Below are 25,656 nucleotides of genomic sequence, written 5' to 3'. Positions count from 1 at the left end.
CTTGCCAATTTAATCAGCTGTCGGTTACCGAAAACACAAATACGAATTCCGCAGCACAGACATCTCATTACACATCCCATGGCGGCTAGAACATCATGTTCTCTGGAAACATTGCTGGTGGAAATTAACTTTTTCAACAGCAACATCCATGCAGTACAGAGTAAGGTTTCGTCGTTATCATCTGCATGTTGTGAAACGCCATGTACACCAAGAAAACGCTGCAAAATCATCGTAGAAAGCGACAGCGAATAACTTTTAAATCCGTGCACACAGAAAACTTGACAGACCGATTTAGGTCACATAAACCGCGTGAATGCATGTACTCTGAGTGTGACGTCATCAAATTGTGTACTTATTGGGATTTTTGGTTAAAATCGTTTGTTATTCATGTTGTTGGATATTTTACTACACACTTTTGTATTTGTGACTTCTTAAGCGCTTTATCAGCTTTTAAAACTTGATAACTGCTAGTTACTTTTGTCATTTTAATTTGGAACTATTTATATGGCACATCGTTGACATTCTACTCTGAGTACTTTGGCTGTCAAACAATCGGTTCAGAAAACAGAACTTAATTGGTAATAAAAACACCGTTTTAAGCATGTGATAAAAAAGATCTGACACTCGTTGTCATTTAATTCAAGAATTTTATTAAACTCGTCCATGAAAGTTGTTAGTAAGCTCGCCAGAGGCTCGCTTACTAACAAATTTCATCTTGTATTAAATGACAACTTGTGTCAGATCCTATATATGCGTCCCTGTGTGTGTGTGTATAACGACGATATACACTCGTATAAGTGGAATAAACCGTCCTCCTCGCGGTGCTAATACTTCTATAAACGTATGTATATATATTTTACTTTCACTTTCGTTTCTGTGTTTTTATCAACCAATACAGTGCACTGCGCTATCGTCAAGTGATAAATTTATTCATAAATATTAGGAGTGACAACTCTGTCATTACAAAATTCCACAATAATTGGGTATCGGATGGTTTATAATAATCTCGCTGGTCGTACTTAAAGCTCGATCGATCTTCATCTCCAATACCCTTATATACATGTATTAATATTTAACTAGTACATTGAGATATAATCCATTTATTGTAGAAAATAAGCTAGGAATTGAAGGACGTGTTTACAAATTCATGAATTTATTGTGCGCATTTAATTTGCTTAGAGCTTTCAAAAGGAAAGGAATTTTAAGTTCGACAAGACTATTACTTAAACAACACAAATATAGTGCTTTATTAATATTTCTGCCTCAAAACATATATGGACTTTAACATTAAAACGTTTTTATTCTCGTCTGCTTAACTGGTCAGAAAAAAAACGCGACAAAATGTTTAAGGCGTTCAAATCAGACGACAGCGAGGAAGAGTTGCCATGGTTACAAGCGTTGGACGCCGTGGAAGGAATGGAATTGTGGGATAGTAGGTCACGTGAAGAGCGCGAGCCATGGAAGTACTATTTGAAGCAAGCAGACGACATTCTTGCGAAACCGAGATCTTCAATTCCGGAGGTAAAGATTTTGCAATAAGAAAATTTACGAAATATGAAGTGTACATGTTAAGTTAACCTTGAACATTGTTATTCGTAATTCTTTCTTTCAACGTTTAATTGTAGATTTATTTTGAGTCTGACTATTCAATTGCTTCGTGTTTTGTTCAGGTACATTGTTCATATACATGGATAATAAAGTGTAAAGAAAGAAAACTACGTAGTGCACATAAAGTAGCCCACGTATAGTTTATAAAGAAGTCGACGTAGTACCTATAAAGTAGTTCAAGAAGTGCATACAGATTAGTCCAATAGTGCATATAAAGTTGTCCACGTAGTGGATATTGGGTAGTACATGTAGTGCATATAAACTAGTCTACGTAGTGGATATTGGGTAGTGCATGTAGTGTATATAAAGTAGTCCACGTAGTGGATATTGGGTAGTGCATGTAGTGCATATAAAGTAGTCCATGTAGTGGATATTGGGTAGTGCATATAAAGTAGTCCATGTAGTGGATATTGGGTAGTGCATGTAGTGTATATAAAGTAGTCCACGTAGTGGATATTGGGTAGTGCATGTAGTGCATATAAAGTAGTCCACGTAGTGAATATTGGGTAGTGCATGTAGTACATATAAAGTAGTCCACGTAGTGGATATTGGATAGTGCATGTAGTGCATATAAAGTAGTCCACGTAGTGGATATTGGGTAGTGCATGTAGTGCATATAAAGTAGTCCACGTAGTGGATATTGGGTAGTGCATATAAAGTAGTCCACGTAGTGAATATTGGGTAGTGCATAAAGTACATATAAAGTAGTCCACGTAGTGGGTATTGGGTAGTGCATGTAGTGCATATAAAGTAGTCCACGTAGTGGATATTGGGTAGTGCATGTAGTACATATAAAGTAGTCTAAGAAGTGTATATAAAGAAGTCCACTTTGTGCATATAAAGTAGTCTACGTAGTATATATAAAGTAGTCAAAGTTGGGCAAATGAGTGGTCCAAGTAGTGCATATTAAGAAGTCATCGTAGTGTATATAGAAAACTATACACAGTACGTGTAAAGAAGTCTAAGTACTGCATATAGAGTAATCTACGTAGTGCATATACGGTAGTCCACGTAGTGTATATTAAGAAGTCAACGTAGTGCATACCAAGTAGTTCACGTAGTGTATGTAAAGTTATCCACTTAGTGCAAATTAAGTAGTCAACGTAGTGTATATTAAGTAGTCCATGTCGTACATATAAATAATAAACTTCTACAAATTGGTAAATGAGTTGTACTATTTTTGTTTCATTTGCCTCCAATATAGTAGTAAATCATTACATCTCCGAATACAAAACGTTGTTTGATTACTTCAGGACGTAGTCTCAGCCGTACTATCGGGCGACCTTGGGACATTGGATCTTAGCAGCATACCTAGCGCTCAACCTCGAGTGGTTGTCTTTGTTAGTTCAACATTCACTGATACAAAGGCCGAGAGGAATCAGTTAATGAAAGGTAGCGGGCCGGTATTCATAACATATCTTAAGTTATATCCTAACTTAAGTCAATTTCTTAAGCTAAGTATCTCGCTGGTCATACGGTACAATAACTTTATACTAGGCCTAAAAAATATGTCCGTTTCGGGTAACCCGACCCTACCTATAAAAATGCGCCGACCCTAACTATTTTTTCCGTTTCTGAGCAAAAAAATATTCGTTAGCGAATAGAGAGTTACGAAGGGCGGATAAATGCAGATTGTAATCAGAATTATTGTTTATATGATAAAACAAAGTCAGGCAATGACGGTAATGTAGGAAAGACTGCCATGTGCAAGAAAACACTCAGAACTTACGACAGATTTTGAAAAAAAAATGATAAAACAATTAAAAAAATCCCTACCTACCCTACCTAGAAATTTTGGGAAGGTTACCCTAAACAAACATTTTTTTTTTGGCCCTATCAAAAATCCTTTTTTTCTCGTTAATTGTATGTAATATACCATTATTTTGGTATAAAACCGCTTGTACTTTTTAATAAAAAAATGAGTTAGAAAAACTTGGAATTCGTCTTAAGATATGAAATGAATTAAGATGTTTATGGATAGCGGCCCTGAAATGTTTCTAAACCAGAACTGATACCGTTCATTCACTCTTGTGAACTATTTTAGATTTGCTTGTATTTAATCGATGCAATCCTCGGGAAAAATCACGGAGCACACAGCGTTGTATCGTTCTTTAAAATTCCGTTAAGTTGAACTTTTGGCCATCTTTAAATAAAAGTAATAATTGCATCTTTAAAATACAAGTAAATCGAAAATAGTTCACACGTGTAGAAGCAGAAATAGCTTAGTCTGTTATAGACTAAGAAACATTGCCATATCTTTTCTGTCAAAAAGTCATTTAGAAATGAACGTCACATACTTGTTTGTTTAAATCAGTTTTGATCCGTGGCGTCCCATGTGAGAACCCCGTGGAAGTCACGTGATTCCACACTCTGATATTGTATCAAAGAATGATGATACGTACCGTTCCAATCTACTCTTCAGGGGCGGATCCAGGAGTCGACGTTAGAGGGGGCATAACTTAGGGGCGTACCCTTTTTACTTGCACCCCTCCCTCAGAAAAGAAATTTATTTGGTTAAATTTGATGGCTAGGGGGTTTGGGGTGGGGGGATTCCTCCCCATGAAGATTTTAACAATTTCCGGATGCGCCCCCTGAATCCGCCAGTGCTCTTTACCATTAAAAACAAATTTGGAGATTCATTTCTTATTTCGAATTGCAGATGTTTACCCCTTCCTCCGAACGCTCTGTCGACGGCTTGGCGTTGAGTTTGGAACAGTCGACATGCGCTGGGGGGTTACTGACGAGGCTACAAGCGACCACAGTACCGTCAACATGTGCGTTTCCGAGATACACAGGTGCGTGGAGCGATTTGTGATATCATTTTGGATGTAGATAGGTTAATGACGTAATATATGACGTCATAATGTAGCATATAAGTATATTCTGCAGATACCAAAAAATAGCAATCTTTAGGTAGGGTAGGGGAATTTATAGCCACCTGTGCGCTGACGTTTGATTTTGAACCGAGAGTGGTGTTTATTATATAAAATTATTATTGCATGCCATTGTCAGTTTCATATTTTTAATTTATTGCAGTGTGAACGAACACTATACAAAATTCAAGATCAAAGAGTCTTGTGGGGAAATCAGTATGCAATTAGAGTACAGTGGAACCCCGTTGGCTCGAACTCTCGGGGACCGGTGAAAATACATCGAGCCTCGGAAAATTCAAGCCAAGCGGGAATGATTACATTCAGTATAAAGAAATCGGTTCTAAACAGCCAGTTCGAGCCAACGAGGAATTCGAACGAAGCGAGTTCGAGCCAACAGGGTTCGACTGTACTAATCCTGTTCATCTCTATAAATTTGTTTTTAACCAATTCATTGACATTGCTTTATTGACAGATGCGTTAAAGACAGCATCGGGCCAGCCTTCCTGTGCTTGCTTGGGCATAAATATGGCTACCGACCACTTCCGGCAGCGATTGACCAATCAGAATTTGACACGATGAAGGAGCAAATGGAAAAGGCGGGAAAAGACACGCGCCTTTTGGCGGAGTATTACAAGTTGGATAGGAATGCGGTTCCTGCAGAATATGTGCTAAAGAATCAAGAACCTTCGAATAAAAGCTGGTCAGTATGGAAGCGTATATCATATTTGTTGATGTGATAATGTAGATTTGTCAACTTATTTGTATGTCGACTTGTTAAATGGTGATTCGACTGATTATATTTCGACAAAATCTCAATGTGGCGTCTACTTGTCTACTAATAAACTGGGTATACCGTCTTTTTAATGGACAAGACTTACTGAACACACTTTATCGAATTGATTAAACAGTGTTTAAAACCGCACCCTCACAGATTTACCGTTTTAACAGCTTTATTATTATTATTATTATTATTTGTCTTGGAACGAGCCAAATTAGTGCGTAAATATCAGAAAACTAGTGATAAAAGACAGCTAACTAAAGATCAGATCTCAGTTTTTCCGTTCAAAAAGTAATGTTTCATGGCTAAACGCGTTACTAGCGCTTTATAAAACATCAATTTTGAACATGAATATGAAAACCTGCGTCCTGATTTTTGTCCGCTGTCTTATATCACTGGGTACAATGTATTTTCGCAAATAACTGGCTCGTTCCAAAACAAAAAAAACAAAAACAAAAAAACAAAACGTTCGATCTGTGAAAGCGTAACTTTAACTGTATGTTTCAGCATACAGTAAGTCGATTGTCCCATAAATAAGTTGACTAGTCGACACACATTTGACATTTTTTTGTGTAATAACTCGTCATGTCGACATTTATTAGGTAGACACGATCGCATAATGCAATTGTGGCGGATCCGTGGTTTAGTGGTAACACACTTGACAAGCCTGTCAATTCAGGGGTCCCAGGTTCGATTCCCTGCCGCACAAGTAAACAAATACTAATCGCCTTCCGGGATAGACGTTAAATGGGGGTCCCTTGTGACAGTGCTAAATGCTGGTGCACGTTAGAGAACCAGGGTAGCTATAGATACATATTGGCCAATCAATAAAAAGGTTTCGCTTACTTGAACCAAACCAATGAAATAACTAGTTTTATACAAATGACTGCAGGTGGCCGGATGTGGAAGCTATGCAGAAAGCTCTACGCGAGGCATCCGTCTCTTGTTTTGGCGCCAAAAGTCCCGTCTGCGACAAGTACCACGTATCTGTAACGGAAACGGAAATTCAAAACGGCGCCTTCCTAAATGAGCGGCACGCAGAGCAGACGTCATTCATTCGCCGGGACCTTAAGAATTACAATTCCGATTTCCATCTCAACAGGAAAATCACAGATTTAGTCGACGGGAAAGTCGACCCCTATGCTGCAAAGATGCTCGACATGTTACGACAACAGAAAATACCGTCCCAGACATCAAAGGCCCCTATGTTTTCTATCCAATATGATTCGGCAAAAGTAAAGCAGGCGTCTGAATGCACACGGATCGTTTGTGACCAAGTATGCAAAACGCTTGCGGATGGAATACTTGACAGCTACGAAAAGCGTCTGCACATTAAAGCGGATCGTGTATTTCAGGAAGTTGTTCAACATCGCGCGCATGCGCAAGAAAAAAGTAGCATGTTTGTAGGACGGGAAATAGAGATCGCTAGAATCATGGAATACGTTCGATCTTCATCAAATTTACCATTAGTTGTCCATGGCCCTTCCGGCTGTGGCAAAACGGCATTGATGGCAGTCACGGCTAAAAAGGTCAAGGACGCAATTAGCCATGGTGTGCTGGTTTTACGATTCTTGGGGACCACTGGACAGTCCGCTTCAGCGCGTCTGCTCCTTTACAACATATGTCAGCAGATTACTCGAGTTTACGGACAGAATGCTGACAATATTCCGACGGCGTATAAAGAATTGATCGTGTATTTTAGGACCTGCTGCGCGTATGCAACTTCTGACAAGCCGTTGGTGATTATACTGGATTCACTGGATCAGTTGTCCAATGAAGATTTCGGACAGAATCTTAGCTGGTTGTCGCTCTCGGAAGTGCTACCGGAAAATGTGAAGATGATAGTTTCGTCACTTCCGGTTAGGACGTTGGATATTCTCAAGACAAACCTGCAGAATGCTGAGTGCTTTCTTGAAGTCAAGCCACTTGCCCTCCATGAGGGCCCAGAGGTGATGAAGCTCATGTTGGGTGCTAAGAAAAGGACCGTCACTGAGGATCAATTAAAGCTCATCATGACCGCTTTCAAGAAATGCCCTCTGCCGCTATTTCTGCGATTAGTGGTCGATCTGGCGTTACAATGGCGCTCATTTGACACCATAGATTCGACCGTCATTGCAGATGACATGGTTGGCTTGATTGACCGTCTGTTTGATCGTTTAGAAGGCCGATATGGAAGATTGTTCGTGTGTCACGCGCTGGCGTACATTACGGCCGCCAAGAGCGGGTTATCATTCGTTGAGCTAGAAGATATCCTATCTTGCGACGATGATGTTTTAGATGCCATCTTCAAATGGTGGGTTCCCCCTTTCCGGCGCCTCCCTCCGCTCCTATGGGCGCGTGTGCGGAACGAGCTGGGATCTTATTTAGCGGAGCGAGGGACGGACGGAGTAAGCGCTTACGGCTGGTATCATCGGCAGTTTTGGGAAACGGCAGAGAGGCGCTACCTTCAGACAGGCTTTGGAGATGACCCAAAACCATTTGCCCAGAAAGCTCATTTAGCGATTGCTGATTATTTCGAGGGAAAATGGGCCAATGGAAAGCCATATAAGGGTAAAGATGGCGTGGAAAAAGTTGAGGATCGCAAAATTCCTAAACAACCTTTTGTTGTTGGCGGGTCGCGGGATGTTGGACGGCAGTTGAATGAACGAAAGCTTGCAGAACTGCCGTATCATTTGATAAAACTACAAGACTGGGAAAGATTTAAAAAGCTTGCACTCGACTTAAGGTATATCGAAGCAAAATTCGAAGCTGACGACGGGTACATATGCTTAAGTGAGCTGATCGAAGCTACAAAACTCTCTAAAAGTGACGAAATCAAGCAGATGACTCGTTTCGTCGGCGCAAGTTTGGGATTCCTTGCTCGCGAGTCGGTGGGTGTTTATCAGATGGCATCACAACAGGCATCTGGCAGCCTCATCCGGCGACTCCTAGTGGACGTTGGCACCGACGAACAACCGCGGACACTCCTAAGAAGCTTGGAGGAGGTGTCGTTCGAGGATCCTTGCGAGATGACGCTGCACGGACATACAGGGTCGGTTCGCTGCTGCGACTTCTCCCCGGCCGGTACATGTCCATATAGTTTAGCATACACTTAACAAAGACATGTCTCTGTTAAAAAATCACAACTATTCAAAATGTAGGTTTCAACCATTTTCGAAAAGGTTTTACGACAATGTGTTCCAATTTCAAAGTCTAGAACTTACACAAGTTCATAATGTATTGAATACAATGTAAACTATAAAGAAAAATTCGCATTACTAGTATCAACTCTGTCAGAAAATCGAAAGGAATTGCATGTTTTTATATATGAAGCATTTTTAAGTGAGAGTAATTTACAGTTTAATGTTTTTCAGGCGACTTGATCGTTTCTTCCTCGGATGATTGTACAATGAGGATCTGGGATACGACTACTGGGGCCGAAATTGTTACTGTGACATCACTTCCGGCCCCTATTTTCCCCGACCCTGAAGAGAATCCCCAGCAGCTTATGCTACATGCGGTCAATCCCTGCTGCTTCTCTCGCAATGGTGACGTCATTGCAAGCGGCACAGAGCTTGGTGACGTCATGTTGTGGGACAAATCGGGCGTTCAGGTAGATCTTATACCATTGACGTCACCTTTTGCATATAATTTCCTAACCTAAATGTAATTGCTGAGAGGAGTAAACAAGATAATTTTACACTAGCATCCTATTTATAAGTCAAAGGGTGTAACACGCAACAATACCTGGCTATTTATTGTGGTACTAGTATGTTATCAATTGCTTGTGAAGTCAAAGCAGTCTGTATTCATGATATTTTATTGTTTATTTCTTCTCTTATATTTTCAACAATACTTTGATTTTGGCAGCTGAATCACGTTAAGACGGACAAGCGAGCGGTTTCTTTCATTCAATTCTCCCCTGACAACCGTCACATAGCAACGGCGTTCAAATATGGGCACCTGTCGATCTGGAACGCACGTGACCTAAGTCACGTGGTCACGCGCGACCTAGATTGGTTCGAGGTTACCGGCCTTGATTACTCCCGGGATGGGTCAAAACTGGCTGTTGTTCTTACGAATGGTGAGTTTAGTAAAACAAGGTTGAGACAGAATATGTACGTTTTTATATTTAAGGTTATGTCTATATACCGAAGAAATTACGTTGAGGTTGTGCCATACCATCTTTCACCGAAACAAACATTTTTTTTTATTATTATATGCCTTAAAATGATATGAAATGACTGTGAGGTGTTGCCCTTCAGAAAAGCGCGCACAATTGTAAGCGAACGAAACGTCATTTCGGAAATGACGTCGTTGAATCTGTGTCCCAGACCTTGGCGTTCTGATGTATGATTTGGAATTGGGAGCGGGCTTTAATTTGAGAAATATCAAAATGTTATTTCATAGTTTGAAACAGTAAAATACAATTTTTATTTCACAGATAAATATCTACATACAACCGGAAAGCATATAATAATAAAAATCCCATTTCCACAGCACGTTTCTTCATCAATTCAAAACAAATAAGAAATTTTCAGCACAATTGTGAACTTAATTTTCCAGGCCTTATGACATTCAATACCAAGGATTATTCCGAGCTGTCCAAAGTGCAGGGGACTTGTCAAAACTTGTGCTGTCAGTTTTACCCCGACGGAACTCAGGTACTATACATGTATAAGAAGCATATTTTTATAAAATAACAGAATATTACGATTTTATACAAAGCTAGAGCAAAAGATCGTTCTTTTGCCGCATAATATCAATAGGTACAATAAATAAGAAACACACGTTAATATGCTCCCTATAAGAACAGAATTGACCCGTCTGCTAGCAAGTATCAATCCTGTATAAGTAAAAATACACGTCGAAACATTCCTTAGTACAGGACTTACCGGGCGGCTAGCAATAAGCAACCCTGTATCAGTAAACATAACACATTGAAACGCTCCATAGTACTCGACTGGCCTGGCTGCTAGCAGATAGCAATCCTGTATAAGTAAAACGACCCGTTGAAATACTGATACAGGACTGATCCGGTCGCTAGCAAGAAGCAACCCTGTATAAATTTATAGACACATTAAAACGCTCCCTAGTAAAGGACTGACCCGGCTGTTAGCAGGAAGCAACACTGTATAAGTATAAAGACACGTTGAAACACTCCCTAGTACAGGACTCACCTGGCTACCAGCAAATAGCAAATCTGTTCGGTGTCTATCACAATTGTGACTCGGCCAACTGTTTTAGTCTTAATATAGTATCAATTACGGACTATTCTACTGGTAAAAGAGTTCTGGATGTAAAGAAATGCACGAAAAGAAGGTAAAAATACGGTTTAATTTGGAGTTCGATCAAATGGAATGCAGTTTGGCGTTTATAGATGCATGAGACTTATTTCTGATTCGGTAGATTATGGACATTGCTTGGCGCCCTACTTTCAAAATGGCGACTTACAAACATAATTACTTCATTATTTTATTAAATATCCTAGTTCTCTGATTGTCAATATGTATTGTATATATTTTAAAATATGTTTATATTTTGTTATTTTGGTAATTATAGATAATGACGGGAGGTGACAACAGCGCTGTGACAATCTGGGACGCAAACAATGGGACTATTTCTTCGAGGCTTAAGGGAATAAAGAACCAACACACCGCTTGGATATGGTCAATCAAGTTTGACACTACCGGTAAACACATGTTCACGTGTTCGTCCGACCGTTCGATGAAAATCTGGAGACTTGCGGACGAAGGGGTGTGGTCTGTATTGAAGACAGTTGCCGGACATTCTCACCGCTTCTGTATGTCTTCAATAGAACCAGGGCTGGAAAGTAAATTGGTCACCTGTTCTTTGGATACGTAAGTATAATATTACACAAACAAGTATATACCTAGAATTTTGCTTGTATTTTCATCATTCGGAACACCTCGGCAATTTTCCATCGAAAACAACATCGGATGTACATGGACGGTTAATAATGTCAGAAGTCTTTACTTTTAACTACGCTGTAAGTAGATCGCGTAGTAATTTCAATATAGCAACTAAACTTAATGACTTCTTTCTTGGGAATCTTAATTATTAATGCAATGATACACTTTACTGCCAATCAATTAAAACTTAGGTATAAATCATGTTAATTCCTAAAATTAATTAAAGATGCACTCTTACTCCCAAATAAGACTAACCACAATTAATAATATTGGTTCTTATGGAGGATACCGAGTTTAATTAAAACAAAATGAGCATAAAACGCGGTATTTTTACCTTATGAGACTATAGTAGACCACAGTAAATATTTTAGCATTCACCAATCATTTAATATTTTTGCGTTTTCTGCTTTTAAATACACGGTTACATTCTTGTTATCAGTTATTAATATTTAATAATGTGAATCATATTTGTCATATTTGAATTATACCGTAACATAAATTGAGATGCCTTTTTATAAGCTCCTCTGATCACCGTGATATCGGCGTTTTCGAACGTCGGCGTTAAATACTATGAGTAAAATAGAGCTATATCATACATGCTATGTTAAATAGATAACGAACCTATGATACAAAACTCGAATTGTCTTAGTATTTACTGTTATGCATATTCAAACCGCACGCCCTTATGATGTCATTGTTGTATGCATTGCTGCATTTCAATTGGACAATTTTGACGTCATTTCCCCAATAATAAACGAAATTCATTTTTTTTATTAATGTATAATGCTGAAAACTAAATGTTTTCGTTAATTTTACCTCAACTTCTTTGAGGCCTAAATAAAAAAATACAATAAACAGATAATTGTAAATGAAAGGATTTAAATGGATTCAATACATTTCGTGGGGTATTTATGCGGTCAATCCAGCAATTCGCCAAATCATTCGGAACACCTCGGCCATTTTCCGTCGAAAACAACCGTAAATCAGTAAAAGTAGTTCGTAAATTTTGAAATATTAGTATTAAATTAATTGTATTCTTTTAAGGTGTATTTTGTATAACTAAGTTTAAATTGATTGCAAGTGAAGTATTTTATTGCATAAATAATTAAAAGTCCGAAGAGTAAAGTTATTAACTTTAACTTCTAAATTGAAAATACTCGATCTACTTGCAGCGTAGTTAAATGTATAGATTTCTGACAGTGTGAACTGCTCATATATATCCGAGATTGTTTTCGATGGAAAGTAGCCGAGGTGTTGCGAATGATCGTCAAATAACGTAATATTCTTAATGCGCAACGGCGACTGTAGGACAAACAAATATCAGGTCTTTATCACAGAATCTGCCTTCCATGCGTCTATAGGTCGTTGCGCGTCTGGGACATGAAGACGCTTCTCGAGGGCGCCACGCCGCCCGTCGGCAAAGGCCACTACCTCGTGTGTGAATGGTCAGGCCGCTACCTCGCGACCGCCCAGGGGTGGATGCACCAGTGCAATGTGGTCGACGGGGACAACATTTTGGGCTCAACAGAAAAGCACGTGGGGTTCGTGCGCCAGGCTCGCTTCCTTCCTGACCAGTCCGGTCTACTGGTGCTTGATCATGGTCACTCAGGCGATTACAGGGTAGGCAAATAGGCAAATGAACTTTACTGCTTGTGACTTTGTTGTTTAATATTTCATACTCATTTTACAGCATTGAATATAACATAATCATTTAAAGCGTTTGTTGATGGTGATCATCTCACAAAAAATGATCCCTTGTTTAATGTTAGGCTATTGTTCATTCATAGAAAAGTTACTGATCTACCGACCTCTTTTTAATCATTTAAAGCCGGCTTCTGGAAGAAATATGGTTTATTAAGGACATCTTGAATTATGTTTATATTTTAAACACGTTTTAGATTCTTAGTCTGATCTTTCCCTGAAATTTATTTTTAAGATCTAATGTATACATTGTAAAGAAGAAGGAGGTTTTTTCATTTAATTTTCCAGCACGGAGCGGAGAAGGACGCATGCGTCAGACTTGTGTCAATTCCTGATCTTGGGACGGTCGGGCTAGCGGAAGTAGATGCACCAACGTCCATCACGTGCACGGATAAGTACATTATAGTCGGTAAGAATGTTTTGATCAAAAGTTGGAAATCTGCATTTAAACTCTTCTACGGTTGCAAGTTTTAAGTTGTATTGGCAATTTCGGCAATACATAAGCCTTGAGCCATAAACAATACATAAACCTTTCACCATGAACAATACGCAAGCCTTTGACCATAAACAATACACATGCAATTGACCATGAACAATACACATGCCTTTGACCATGAACAATATATAAACCTTAGACCATGAACAATACACATGCCTTTGACCATGAACAATACATAAACCTTAGACCATGAACAATACATAAGCCTTTGGCCATGTACGATACAAATTAAGCCTTTGTCCATGAACAATACATAAACAACAGGCTATGACAAACTCATAAGCCTTTGATCATGAACAATACATAATCATTTGACCATGAACAATACATAAACCTTTGACCATGAACAAACATAAGCCTTTGGCAATTAACAATAAATAAGCCTTTGGCCATGAACAATATATAAGCCATTGGCTATGAATAAAAATTACTCCTTTGGTCATGAACAATACAAAAGCCTTTTGCCATGAACAATACATAAGCCATTGGCCATGAACAATACACAAAGGATGAGATGTTTACAAATTAAAAAAGTGACACATACAAGAAAACGTTCACAAGTAAGTATTATACAAAATAGAATATTTATATAATTGATTGTATCATTGAACTATGAAGCAACTGTATCAATGCTTCAACAGGACGTCGTAGCAAAGCATTTTAAACATATTTAGACACAAGCAGAATATAGAAATAACGCTAGGTACAGTCCGTTAGAGTGTCCGTTTCCGAACAACAACAACAACAACTTCTAACCACGTGATAAATACGTCATATATACTACGTCGGAAGGCAGCGTTTTGCTTCGAATAAAGACATAATGATGACTTTTCTTTTTTTTTTCACCATTTAAAATGAAACAAAAGGCAGTCTATGCCGCTTAAAGAGCCCCTTATACGTTAAAGAGCTCGTATACAATTGTTCTAATTTTCAAGCTAACTATGTGGATGTTTCTTGAACGTTCACCTTTAATTTCTATAAATTTCTACACACAGGAACATTAGACGGTGAGGTAGCTGTGTTCGAGCACGACTTGAAGCCTGTGTGCAAAAGAAAGTTACCAAAGGGGAAGCCGATCACGCGGTTGGCGGCGCACGGGAGCTGCGTGGCCGCCGCCACCGACTCACCTCCGGAGTGTGTATTGTTGACCGTCAAGTAAGTAACTTAAAAAACAGTAAGGTATATATTTTATCAGTGTACAAAACCCCTTCAAATGAAACCAAATTATATGGGACCACCAGATATTAAAATTTAACATCGTTATATATGATGTGACAAGCGTGTTTGTACATCGTATAACTTAAGGCGTTTTTGTTGGCAAGAAACTGGTTTCGGTTTTATATCAATTTCTCTGTGTATTTGTTTTTACAGTTTCAAATAAAACCAAAACCAGTTAAATCGTTTTTTTATCGAAAACTGAAACCGGTTTTGAAACTAGCGAAACCCCTACCGGAGGCGGTTTCATCGGTTCGTTCTATCCGAAAACTAGTTTACTTTGAAAACAACATGGCGGAAAGTGATCAACCACGTTTGTTGAAACTCAATCTGTTTGATAACAATGCCATACAATGGAAAATGAGCTAAATGAAAAAGGTAATGTTGATAATTAGAAATAATGGCTACATGCAGTAGCTCCGCCATGTTGTTGAAACTGTATACACAACCATACATTTGTTACTTCAAGCAAAACTATCAAAACCGGTTTCGAATCTGCTGAAACCATTGAAACCAAAACTGAAACTGGTCCTAAAAGTCAAATTTTTCACCTGGTACCGGGTATAAAGGCCGGTATTTCTTTGTCACGGTTTACAAGCGTGACGGTTTCGGTACAAATTAATATCCGTTATGAATGATCAAACACCTCATCTGTTTTCGAAGGAAGAAACTATTTCATAACTTTGTTGCTGTCGTTGCCGTTGTCGTCGTGTGAAATTATTTAACGTTTACGATTATCAAAACCTGTTAAAAGGTATTAAAAATAAATTTAATATAAACGTTAAAAGTGGCGGAACGCAGATTTGAAGTAATATTTATGTGAAAAACTACAGAAACAAGCTCAGTAGCCAAACGTTTAAACAAGGCCAATTACTCTGGTTTCAATAAATGCCGATTTATGCCCCTTCAGAAGCTGGAAAATACGGCCGACCGTTGGCAACAATCTTCACTGCTCCTTTTATATCCATTTTATAAAACCTGCATATCAACGTTACGCCAACGTTACGTAACGTTTCGTCAATGTTACGTCAATGTTACCGTCAAACGTATGTTGTATAAACAATTTAAAATGTGCTCCTTTTTCTCAGGAAAAACAAACTCGTTGAAACTCAGACGGACGGTCATCCTGTTGTTCACGTGACGTCATCTTGTAATGCCCTAGAATTCTCGAAAGACGGGACATATTTCGTTTACGGTTCGTCAGCTCATGACGTCATCATCTGGGAAATATCAGCGAAGGGCGCAACTTTGATGAACACCCTCACAAGTCACCATTCGTACATCATGGACGTCAAATTTTCCCCGACCGGAAGATACATGCTATCGTCATCTGCAACGGATTTACGAGTCTGGGATGTACACGAGGGGTTCCGAATGGTGTGTGTTTACTACGCACCTGTCAATTGTGCCGCGTTTGTGGAAGATCACGTGATCTTGGGAGGGGAGGCGACTGGCAACCTTCTTCAATTGAAGTTTTAGTCGTTTTGTGATCAATTCAAAATCATTTAACAATGACGGGTGGGTTAAGGTTTTAACATGTATGCTTCAAACATGAAATGTCAATTGACCTTTTGGTTGACGATGGCGTAAATTATATGACGTCATGATGCTCAGTGTGTTGTCATAACTGTTTTATTTGAATTTGCATGTACCCAGCAAACATTTTATATCGGCCACTTCATCGGCCCGACATCGGAATTTACATCGGGCCGATGTCGGATGTGCAACACGGCTCGACATCGGGCCGATGTCGGCATATTTTTAATAGCCGATATTTAGCCAGCATGATGCCGATATCCTTCCTATTTCGTCCCTATTCTTATACAGATGGATTGTCATGCTCGATGACAACAGAACATGATAGTTAAACACAAGATTTTGTCTTGGTTTATCTTCTGAGAAAAAAAAAATAATGCAGAGAAAAACAGCCGTAAACCTACATGCATATTATATACTCACAAATTACTACATAAGAAAAGAAGCTATTTGATCTTATAATTTTTTATTATTATTATCATTGCTATAAATATTTAAACAATTGGATTATCACAGAATGTGGATAATACCCCTGAACAGTATTATCAAAATGTTCAAGTTATAATACAAAGACATGCCATAATACACACAGGCTGTTACTGTATAAATAAACAAAATACGACTTGAAATAAAAGTTATTTCATTTAACAATACTTAAGCTAAAGCTACTGCATTAAACATTAAGCGTTTTTAACATAGTATTGTTTTGTTTTTTCATCCCGGTGTTCCAAGGATGCACTCAGATATTTGCGCCTGCCTCATTTCCCTCCCACCATTTCTGTCCGACGCTGTCTTCATCCAGGCGGCATTTGTCGCTCGCAACTCTAACTGTTGTGAGAAACGATGGAATTTCACGACACCCTCTGGAATAATTGCATGTTCTGTTAATACATCTATATATATATATATAGGTGGAGATAGGTCTTTTTCAGGATATGGGTATTTACAAAATGCATTTACAAGAACATGGTATTCTTAATTTTAATTGGGTTTTTGTTAATGTTTTTTTTTTGGTTGTTTGTTTAAAATTTGCCTACATCCCTTCGAATATTTCTGGGGGGATTATATACCTGAAATGCTTGAAACAAAGGTAAATAGCGGTTTATACCTGTAGAGATTGTGCAACTGTTTGGGGATCTTATAGAAACTGTTGTGATGCCTGCAGAACAGTCCTGCCATTGCCACTGTCACCTTCAAATGCCTTGGTGGTGTTGTCACTGACATTTATTCATCTTCATCGGATTAAACAAGCTTCCTCTGAAATGCATCACATTTTGTTACAGTTACAAATGCATTGGTCGGTTATCCTGATCATTCTCCCTTTTAGGTAAATTAAAGGTTGGCATAGTCAACCTGCTTTTTCTTAAGTGTGAAATAGCCTAAATGACATGCTTTTTATCAATATTTTCGGCCCGATATTGGCATATTTATAAAATGTTTTTGTCCATAATAAAAACAAAAGCTATTGTTTATGTTATCATGTTCAAACATTCAAATTTAATTAATAAAGTATTATTACATATACATTGTTTCAGTCATTATGCCAATATTGGGCCGATGTCGGGCCTATATCGGCAAAAACTGGCCGATATGCCGATATTCAGCCGACATCGGCCCGATATGGTCATGTTTGCTGGGTATTATTGATAGATAACTGTGTGTCAAATTATTATTTATTTTTTAAGAATATTGTTCAAATATCGTTTATCTTTCCATATCACACTATATTGATTAGATGACGACAGCTAAATGTATAAAGCATTTAAAATGTTTCCACATGTCATCTCTTTGCTAGTTTGTTCATTTAAATAACTTGTTTGGATAAAAGAAATTTTAGGGTAAATATTAGTTTAAACATTATGTATTTTACAACGATTGTGAGAAAAGCTATGATAGCTTATTCTAAGTCACTGTCGTTCGCACGATGTTGCGCGAGAGTGTGGTCTTATGTTGTGGGGGAAACCGGAGTATCCGGAGAAAACCCACTTGTCCGGCTTGGTCACCACTAACTGAGGGTAAATATTGACCATACAATACATGTTGTGTATAACTTTGACTAAACTATTGGACTAACCAGTTTTATAATGCAATTGGATCTTGTTCTTCAAAGGTCCGTATATTTTCTTTTGAGTCTTGTGTGTATTTATATAATTTGGTATATTTTGAATAAAGATAATTCGTTTATCCATGTATAAGTTTTGTTAAAAGAAATTGAAAACCGTTAACTTACATTTAAACACCGTTTATCCGAACAGCGATTATCCAAAATCATCGGTGTTTCGAAATTACATTTCGGTCCGGATATTGTAAATAAATATTTTAAGTCACCAATTATTATTTTTCAAATAAAATTAATAATTGTTAATCCGAAATTTCGCTAATCCGAAGTTATTATCTGGGTCCCGACGACTTCGGATTAACGGTGAAATATAAAGTGTATCCCCTTTTAATCATATGACTCACTTCGTGATATTTAATGAACACAGTGTCTAGACTAAGTTAAGTTTGACAAGAAAAAAAAAGAGTTTTGAATATGCTTGAAGATGTATGGAGAAGTCGTATGGCTCATGCGTCTCATTAAAACAATATCGTGGCTGCAATTATGCATATTATTGCCTACCTATGCAAAAACACATAATTCTTGGATTTATAACGTCAAAACTTTTTGCCAGAAAAGGCATCAATATTTATTTCTTGGTAATGGTTGCCGACGTCAGACGATCGCTATAAAGCGGTTTAAGCTTATCATCGTCTGCAATCTTATTATCAAAAAGTCTATAATTCTTACTTTAAACATTACATCACCATCGACGTCAAGTGCACTTTTAAATATTGGAAATAAAACGAATACATTTGATACATATATTTATAATGCTGCACTATCACAGATGGACCGTTTTGACAACTATTTTTAATCAGCCAAGTTTTGCGTAAAGCGCTGGAAACCAGTGATAAAAATCTGCTCACAAATAATCAGATCGCAATTTTTAAAAAATAGCGTTCGAAAATTGATGCTTTTTGCTGAAAAATGTTAGTAACGCTTTTAGCCATAACACTTCATTTTTATAAAACAAGTTTAAACCACGTAGATATGTCATCAGTATTATATCATTGGTTTCCAAATATTTACTTCAAAGGTGGTTCATTCCAAGACAAAAAAGTTGTCAAAATGGTCCACCTATTGAAAGGTCCTCAAGCAATTTCAGTTTTATGTTAAAGTACAAACACTTTATTATACAAAGAGGGCTTAATATTGAGTACTTTGTTCAATTTAAAAACGTTGTTAATGTCATCGTTGTTAACTTTCAAAGCTTTATGGCTCTGGAATTTTAAATGAACGTCTTTGTAATCTGCAGTATTCCTAACAATGTTTGAGTCACCTGTTTTACCCGTTCGTGATTTATTTAGATTCATATGAGCATGCTATAAAATAGTCTCCCTTTAAAGTTAACAACGATGATCTTTTCGTGCATACTGTACATTAAACTTACCTCAGACCAGAATAGCGCATCCAACAATCCGAAAGTAATTCCCTATACATTATTATAGCAAAGACAAATTAATTACGTATTTGGTTTTAAAAGTCAATATCCATGAAAACGGTTTCTGCGTTACCTATGCAATTTTAATTTTCCACTGTCGTTCTTCTTTGCTATAGTAACCGGTCAAATGTATATAGAGGACATATTTATCTGAAAATATATGGACATTATGGTTTGTGACATTTCTTAAAAGATTAATGGAAACCAAATGCTTTAAAAGTCCGTTTCTTATCAGAAAATTATGTAATTTAACTTCATTTGATTATACAAACAGTATTGCGTATGCGTGTGCGTGTATTTAACTACTAACCGATGGGAATTCAGTGACTAATGGATTCGCCAGAGTTGCATGAACTGCTACCAAAGAAACATTTGAAACGCGCATCAAGGTCAAGACCAAGTCAGAGTATATATGGCAACAGATGGTAAGATGCATGTTTAATTCACTTTTTACATTAAAGGCACCCAATACGTAGGTTGGTGTTTTATAATATTTTTTTTATGCATTATAATTTTCAATTTATTTGGCTTGAATGATTAAAACAAATAAAAACATGATTAAGGTTCAGATAAAAATGAATTCTTAACTGGGAAATTTGAGGCCAAGTAGCTATTAATTCAAAACAAAATTTATTAGGGTTAGTATATTTATCTGTACATTAACCTTTTTCTTATTTGTCATTAAACTCAAATGAGTCGATTTTTATTCCTGATTTTGAAAATAACCACTTGCAATTTCGGGCCAAGAACCAAAACTAACTGTGTAAGCGCAGATGTACTAGATAGAGTATGCTTAGGTTCGCCCCTGCATGTCAAATGCTACAAAATGGGAACACGGCACTATACTGACTTATTACATGTGTGTATTGGTTCAATGATGCAATTAAAGCTGTCAAGGTTTTTTAGCAGTAGGACGAGATAATTGTTATCGACTGTATTATTTACCTTTTTATTTATATGTATTTGGTTTTGAAAGTCAATATCCATAAAAACGGTTTCTGCGTTACCTATGCAATTTTAATTTCCCACTGCCTTCCTTCTTTGCTGTAGTAGCCGGTAATATCTATATAGTGGACATATTTTTGTGTTTTTGATATTTTCTTAAAAAGTTATTTCCCACTGACGTCCTTCTTTGCTCTAGTATCCAATAATATCTATATAGTCGGACATGATGTTGTGAATATATATGGATAATATAATTTGTGTTTGTCATATTTCGTAAAAGGTTATTGGAATTTAAATGCTTTAATAATGTAATTCTTATATAAAAAATATGTATTTTAACTTCATTTGATCTTAGAAACAGTAAAAATACAGTGTGTATTTAAGCAATAACCAATGGAAATTCAGTGACTAATGGATTCGCCAGAGTTGCACGAATTATTACCAAACAAACGTATGAAACGCGCTTCAATGTCAAGGTCAAAGTCAAGACAAAGTATATATGGCAACAGATGGTAAGATACATGTTTAATTCACTTTTTACATGAAAGGCACCCAATACGTAGGTTGGTGTTTTATCATAACTATTTTTATGCACAGGTAAGGTACAGATAAAAACAAATTAGCGATATTTTGGCGCTTTCTTAACTGGGAAATTTGTGGCCAAGTAGCTAATAATTAAAAAAAAATATGTATAAGGGTTAGTGATTTTTGTCTGTAAATAAATCATATCCTTTTTTTCTTTTTTGTCATTAATCTCAAATGAGTTAAAAATAAAAATGATACTAAAAAATCCATCAACCCACATTGTGCGCCTTTCAGTCTGTTTGATTAATACAGCAACAATGAATATGTATTCATTTTTGATAATCATAAGAATATTTCGATTGTTTATGGGAATATTGGTGTCTCATCTTGTAGCACGGTAGTAAAAGTCTGGTCAATTTAGTTCAAGGAAGGGCCTTGGGAACACGAAAATACACAGAAATAAAACCCATATACTTGACCTCTGCGATATGTCCATTGTCTGAAATACAACAGACACCAACGATGTCGGAAATTAGAGGATTTTTTAAGGTCAAGGTCACAAACCGTTTTGTTTGATTTTTTGTCCTATTTTCACTTACATTAATAATGCGTTAATAATGTAAATATTTATCAATAATCGATTATAGAGTCAATAAAGTCATTAAATAGGCACAAATTGAGTTTATTTTATTTCGATAATTCGATATTTCCGCAAGAAGAAATGTTCACCCGAAGTATAATATATATGTTAAGGTAACCTTGTATCAAAGTCAAGGTCATTGTTATAAATTCAACTGCTTTTGATATATATATTTCAATAAAATGTTGACCAATAATGGCGTACCGAATCATTTTCAATTATACGCCAATACATTTCAGTGACCCTTCGACGTGTGAAGGTCTTTCACGTGTTCATCTCAACATGTTGACTAAATCATATGTCATTGCATGACGATACACTTACACAGTATATGATGAAACATCAATAACAAAGAAACTAAAACGGTGCAATGAAACATTGTTTACGTTCATATAAATAGAACATGCAAAGGGATTGTGCCACGAGTTATTCCACGTCAGTTACGGCCCTTTCCCAAAACGTCACATCTCAACATGTTATAGAGATGGAGAGCGGTAGGGGTATCCCCTCCCGTAGGACAATTATGAGGATTACAATAGTGAAAAAAAAACTTGTTTTAAAAGCTATGAACGTCACATTTCAGTGGAATTACGTTAAATGAATATACACTAACACCCGTTGGCCTTCTGTTTTTATTTCTGATTATGAAAATTAAGCTCTTGCATTATCGGGCCCGGAACCAACATAAACTGGCGAAGAGCAGGCGTTTTGGTATAACAATTTATATATGCTTAAGTACGCCCATGCATGACAAATAATACAAAATTGTCGCTTTACTGACTTACGAGCTATGGGCTCTATCGTTCCAATGATAATATTAGAGCTGTCATGTATTTTGCAGTAAAACGAGAGGATTGTTATTTATTGTATTATTTACATTTTACATTTAAAACTAATTCATATGTTAGTTTGACAATATTTAAGCAATCCGAAAAAAGTAATTATCCGACGTCTGCTTTTTTACAATAATTGTTTTTGGATTGATTATATTACACTTATATGACAATTAGGAAAATATAATGTTCGAAAGCAGAAGTAAATCAACATGAGTGTCAGAACTTTAATATTTTGAATCAGTTCATTACCCTACGCTCCTCTGACACTGGTCAAGCGAAAGGCCAAAACAATTTTCATCACAACGATTGATTGCTTACAATCTTCATCGCGTTTAATGAATTGCCTTCATTTAGGTATCTATTTTGGTTTTGTTTCTTTGATGGATTGAATTGGGCGAAGACTGACAGAAAGTGTTTTACAGTTTTATTATGTATTTAGGATCAATTAACTGATGTCCGAAATGAAACCATAGTAGAGATGTTCCAATTACATGTATGTTTTTAGGATCAGTTAACTGATGTCCGAAATGAAACTATAGTTTAAAGTAAGATGTATACATGTTTAAAGCAAAGAGGCAAATCCTCTTCCGACATAATAACAAAGCGACCAAATTTTTGACTAATTTGAATAACTAGAATTCCGTGAATCGGATGTGCCGCCTGTCGCGAGCGGCCATATTTATTTAGTGATGTTAATCATCACCATTACATTTGACCATGTCCAACGTGCATTTCAAGTTCAAAGAATATACACCTTGTCGTTCGAGAGCAATTAATTGTAAACAGAAGTGCCCGGATGATAAGGTATATTTTCAATTAAGAATTAACTGTCTATCCATGTGTAAATTTTCTGGAATATTTTTTGAAACCGGTTCAATTATAATACTATTTTGCGTATCCTCCTTTAATCAAATGACTCACTTCGTAATATTTATTTAATTCACACAGTGTCTAGATTTAGTTAAGTTGGAGTCTAAAAACAAGAAAAATATAAGCCTGGAATATGCTTGAAGATGTATGAAGAAGACGTATGATTCACGTGTCTTATTAAAGCAATATCGTGGCTGCAATTATGCATATTATTGCTTACCTATGCAAAAACACATAATTCTTGGATTTATAACGTCAAAACTTTTTGCCAGAACAGGCATCAATATCAATTTCTTGGTTTTCGTTGCCGACGTCAGACGATCGTTTTAAAGCAGTTTAAGGTTATCAACGTCTGCAATCTTATTATCAATAAGTCTGTAATTCTTACTTTAAGCATTACATCACCATCAACGTCAAGTGTACTTTTAGATATTGGTAATAAAATTGAATGCACTTTATATATATAGCCAATATTTAGGTTTATATCTGTGATCCAGTGATACAAGACTTCTGACAAAAGATTAGATCGCAGTTTTCCATATTTTCGCTTGAAAATTGATGTTTTATAGCTGTAAGCGTTACTTACGCTTTAAAGAAAAATCGGCAGTTTTCTAAACAATTGCATACTGTTGTTTCGGAGTTATCTTATATGACAAAATTGAAGGCATTGATACCGAAATTAGCTAATTCCGATACAATAACTTTAAAAAAATGTAAAAATGTCAATCTGTGTGAGTGCAGCTTTAAAGGTCCTGAAACATTTTCAGTTTTATGATATAGTGCAAACGATTTTTTTTTATTATACAAATTGGGCTGATTACTGAGAACAATGTTTAATTCAATAACGTTGTTAACGTCATCGTTGTTAACGTTCAAAATTATATTGCTCTGGAATTTAAATGAACGCATTTGCGATCTGCTGTATTCCTAACAAGGTTTGGCCTGTTTCAGCGGTACGTGTTTTATTTTAAATAATATTCGCATTCTATAAACTAGTCACCCTTTAAAGTTAACAACGATGATCTTCTGGTGCATACTTTACATAAAACTTACATAAGACCAGAATAGCAAATCCAAAAATCCGAATGCAATTCCCTATACATTATTTAAGCAAGGCAAATTAATTACGTATTTGGTTTTGAAACTCAATATCCATGCAAACGGTTTCTACGTTACCTATGCAATTTTAATTCCCCACTGCCTTCCTTCTTTGCTGTAGTAAACAGTTATATCTATATAGTGGACAAGTTATTCTGAATATATATGGATACTTTGGTTTGTGTTTGTGATATTTCATAAAATGGTTATTAAAAATTAAATGCTTTAATAATCCGTTTCTGATAAAAAAAACGAATTTGAACTTCAACTGATCATGCAAACAGTATTGCGCATGCGTATGTGTATTAAAATACAACCCGATGGGAATTCAATGACTAATGGATTCGCCAGAGTTGCACGAATTATTACCAAAGAAACGTATGAAACGCGCTTCAATGTCAAGGTCAAGGTCAAGTCATAGTATCTATGGCAACAGATGGTAAGATGCATGTTTAATTAACTCTTTACTTTAAAGGCACACAAGATAGGAAGATGAGTTTATTCATTATCATGTTTGCCTCATTTGACTTTAATGATAAAAAGACATGATTTAAGTACCGATAAAAATAAATCAATAAATAAATTGGCGATATTTTTGTGCTTTCTTAACTGGGGATTTTGTGGCAAAGTTGCTATTAGTTGATAAGGCAACATTTCTAAAAGTTTATATTTTATATCTGTACATAAGTCATTTCCTTTTTCTTGTTTTTTATCAATATTCTCAAATGAGTCATGAATAAAAATGATTTTAGATTTTAAAACATGCCGTCAACCTTTATTGAGCGCCTTTAAGTTTGTTTGATAAATAAAGCAACAATGAATATTAATCCACTTATGATAATCATAAGAACATTTCGATTGCTAGCGGAAATATAAGTGTCTCAACGCTTTGCAGGGTAATAAAAGTCTGGTCAATTTACTTCAAGGAATGGCCTTGGGAAAACGGAAATGAACTGCAATTAAACCCATATACTTGACTTCTGCAATATCTCAAGTGTCTGAAATACGTTACTTACAATTCCATTGGTGGAAATTTGTTTATTTTTCAAGGTCAAGGTCATTAAGCGTCTTTTTTTTG

At 36.5% G+C, this 25,656-nt stretch overlaps 1 protein-coding gene across 1 annotated transcript; it reads left to right on the top strand.

Moving 5' to 3' along the window:
• The first annotated feature begins 1,042 nt into the window (after positions 1–1,042).
• On the top strand, positions 1,043–18,306 carry LOC128239993 (NACHT domain- and WD repeat-containing protein 1-like). The gene is made up of 13 exons (XM_052956471.1): positions 1,043–1,521; positions 2,862–3,000; positions 4,268–4,403; positions 4,954–5,181; positions 6,152–8,322; positions 8,613–8,851; positions 9,109–9,322; positions 9,805–9,902; positions 10,801–11,099; positions 12,533–12,791; positions 13,161–13,281; positions 14,367–14,526; positions 15,675–18,306. Exons 1-13 carry the CDS (start codon positions 1,342–1,344, stop codon positions 16,063–16,065), a joined length of 4,635 nt encoding a protein of 1,544 aa, XP_052812431.1. The 5' UTR covers positions 1,043–1,341; the 3' UTR covers positions 16,066–18,306.
• The last annotated feature ends 7,350 nt before the right edge of the window (positions 18,307–25,656 follow it).

The sequence above is a fragment of the Mya arenaria genome, chromosome 7 (genome assembly GCF_026914265.1).
Source record: "Mya arenaria isolate MELC-2E11 chromosome 7, ASM2691426v1".
NCBI lineage: Eukaryota > Metazoa > Mollusca > Bivalvia > Myida > Myidae > Mya > Mya arenaria.
This window is presented reverse-complemented; position numbering and strand designations above follow the sequence as displayed.

What these genes read in the sequence shown, in the direction of transcription:
- LOC128239993 (XM_052956471.1), top strand. Translation starts at nt 1,342, where the DNA reads ATGTTTAAGGCGTTCAAATCAGACGACAGCGAGGAAGAGTTGCCATGG. An exon ending in CGAGATCTTCAATTCCGGAG is followed by an intron (nt 1,522 to 2,861) that starts GTAAAGATTTTG and finishes TGATTACTTCAG; the next exon opens with GACGTAGTCTCAGCCGTACT. An exon ending in GTCACTCAGGCGATTACAGG is followed by an intron (nt 12,792 to 13,160) that starts GTAGGCAAATAG and finishes TTAATTTTCCAG; the next exon opens with CACGGAGCGGAGAAGGACGC.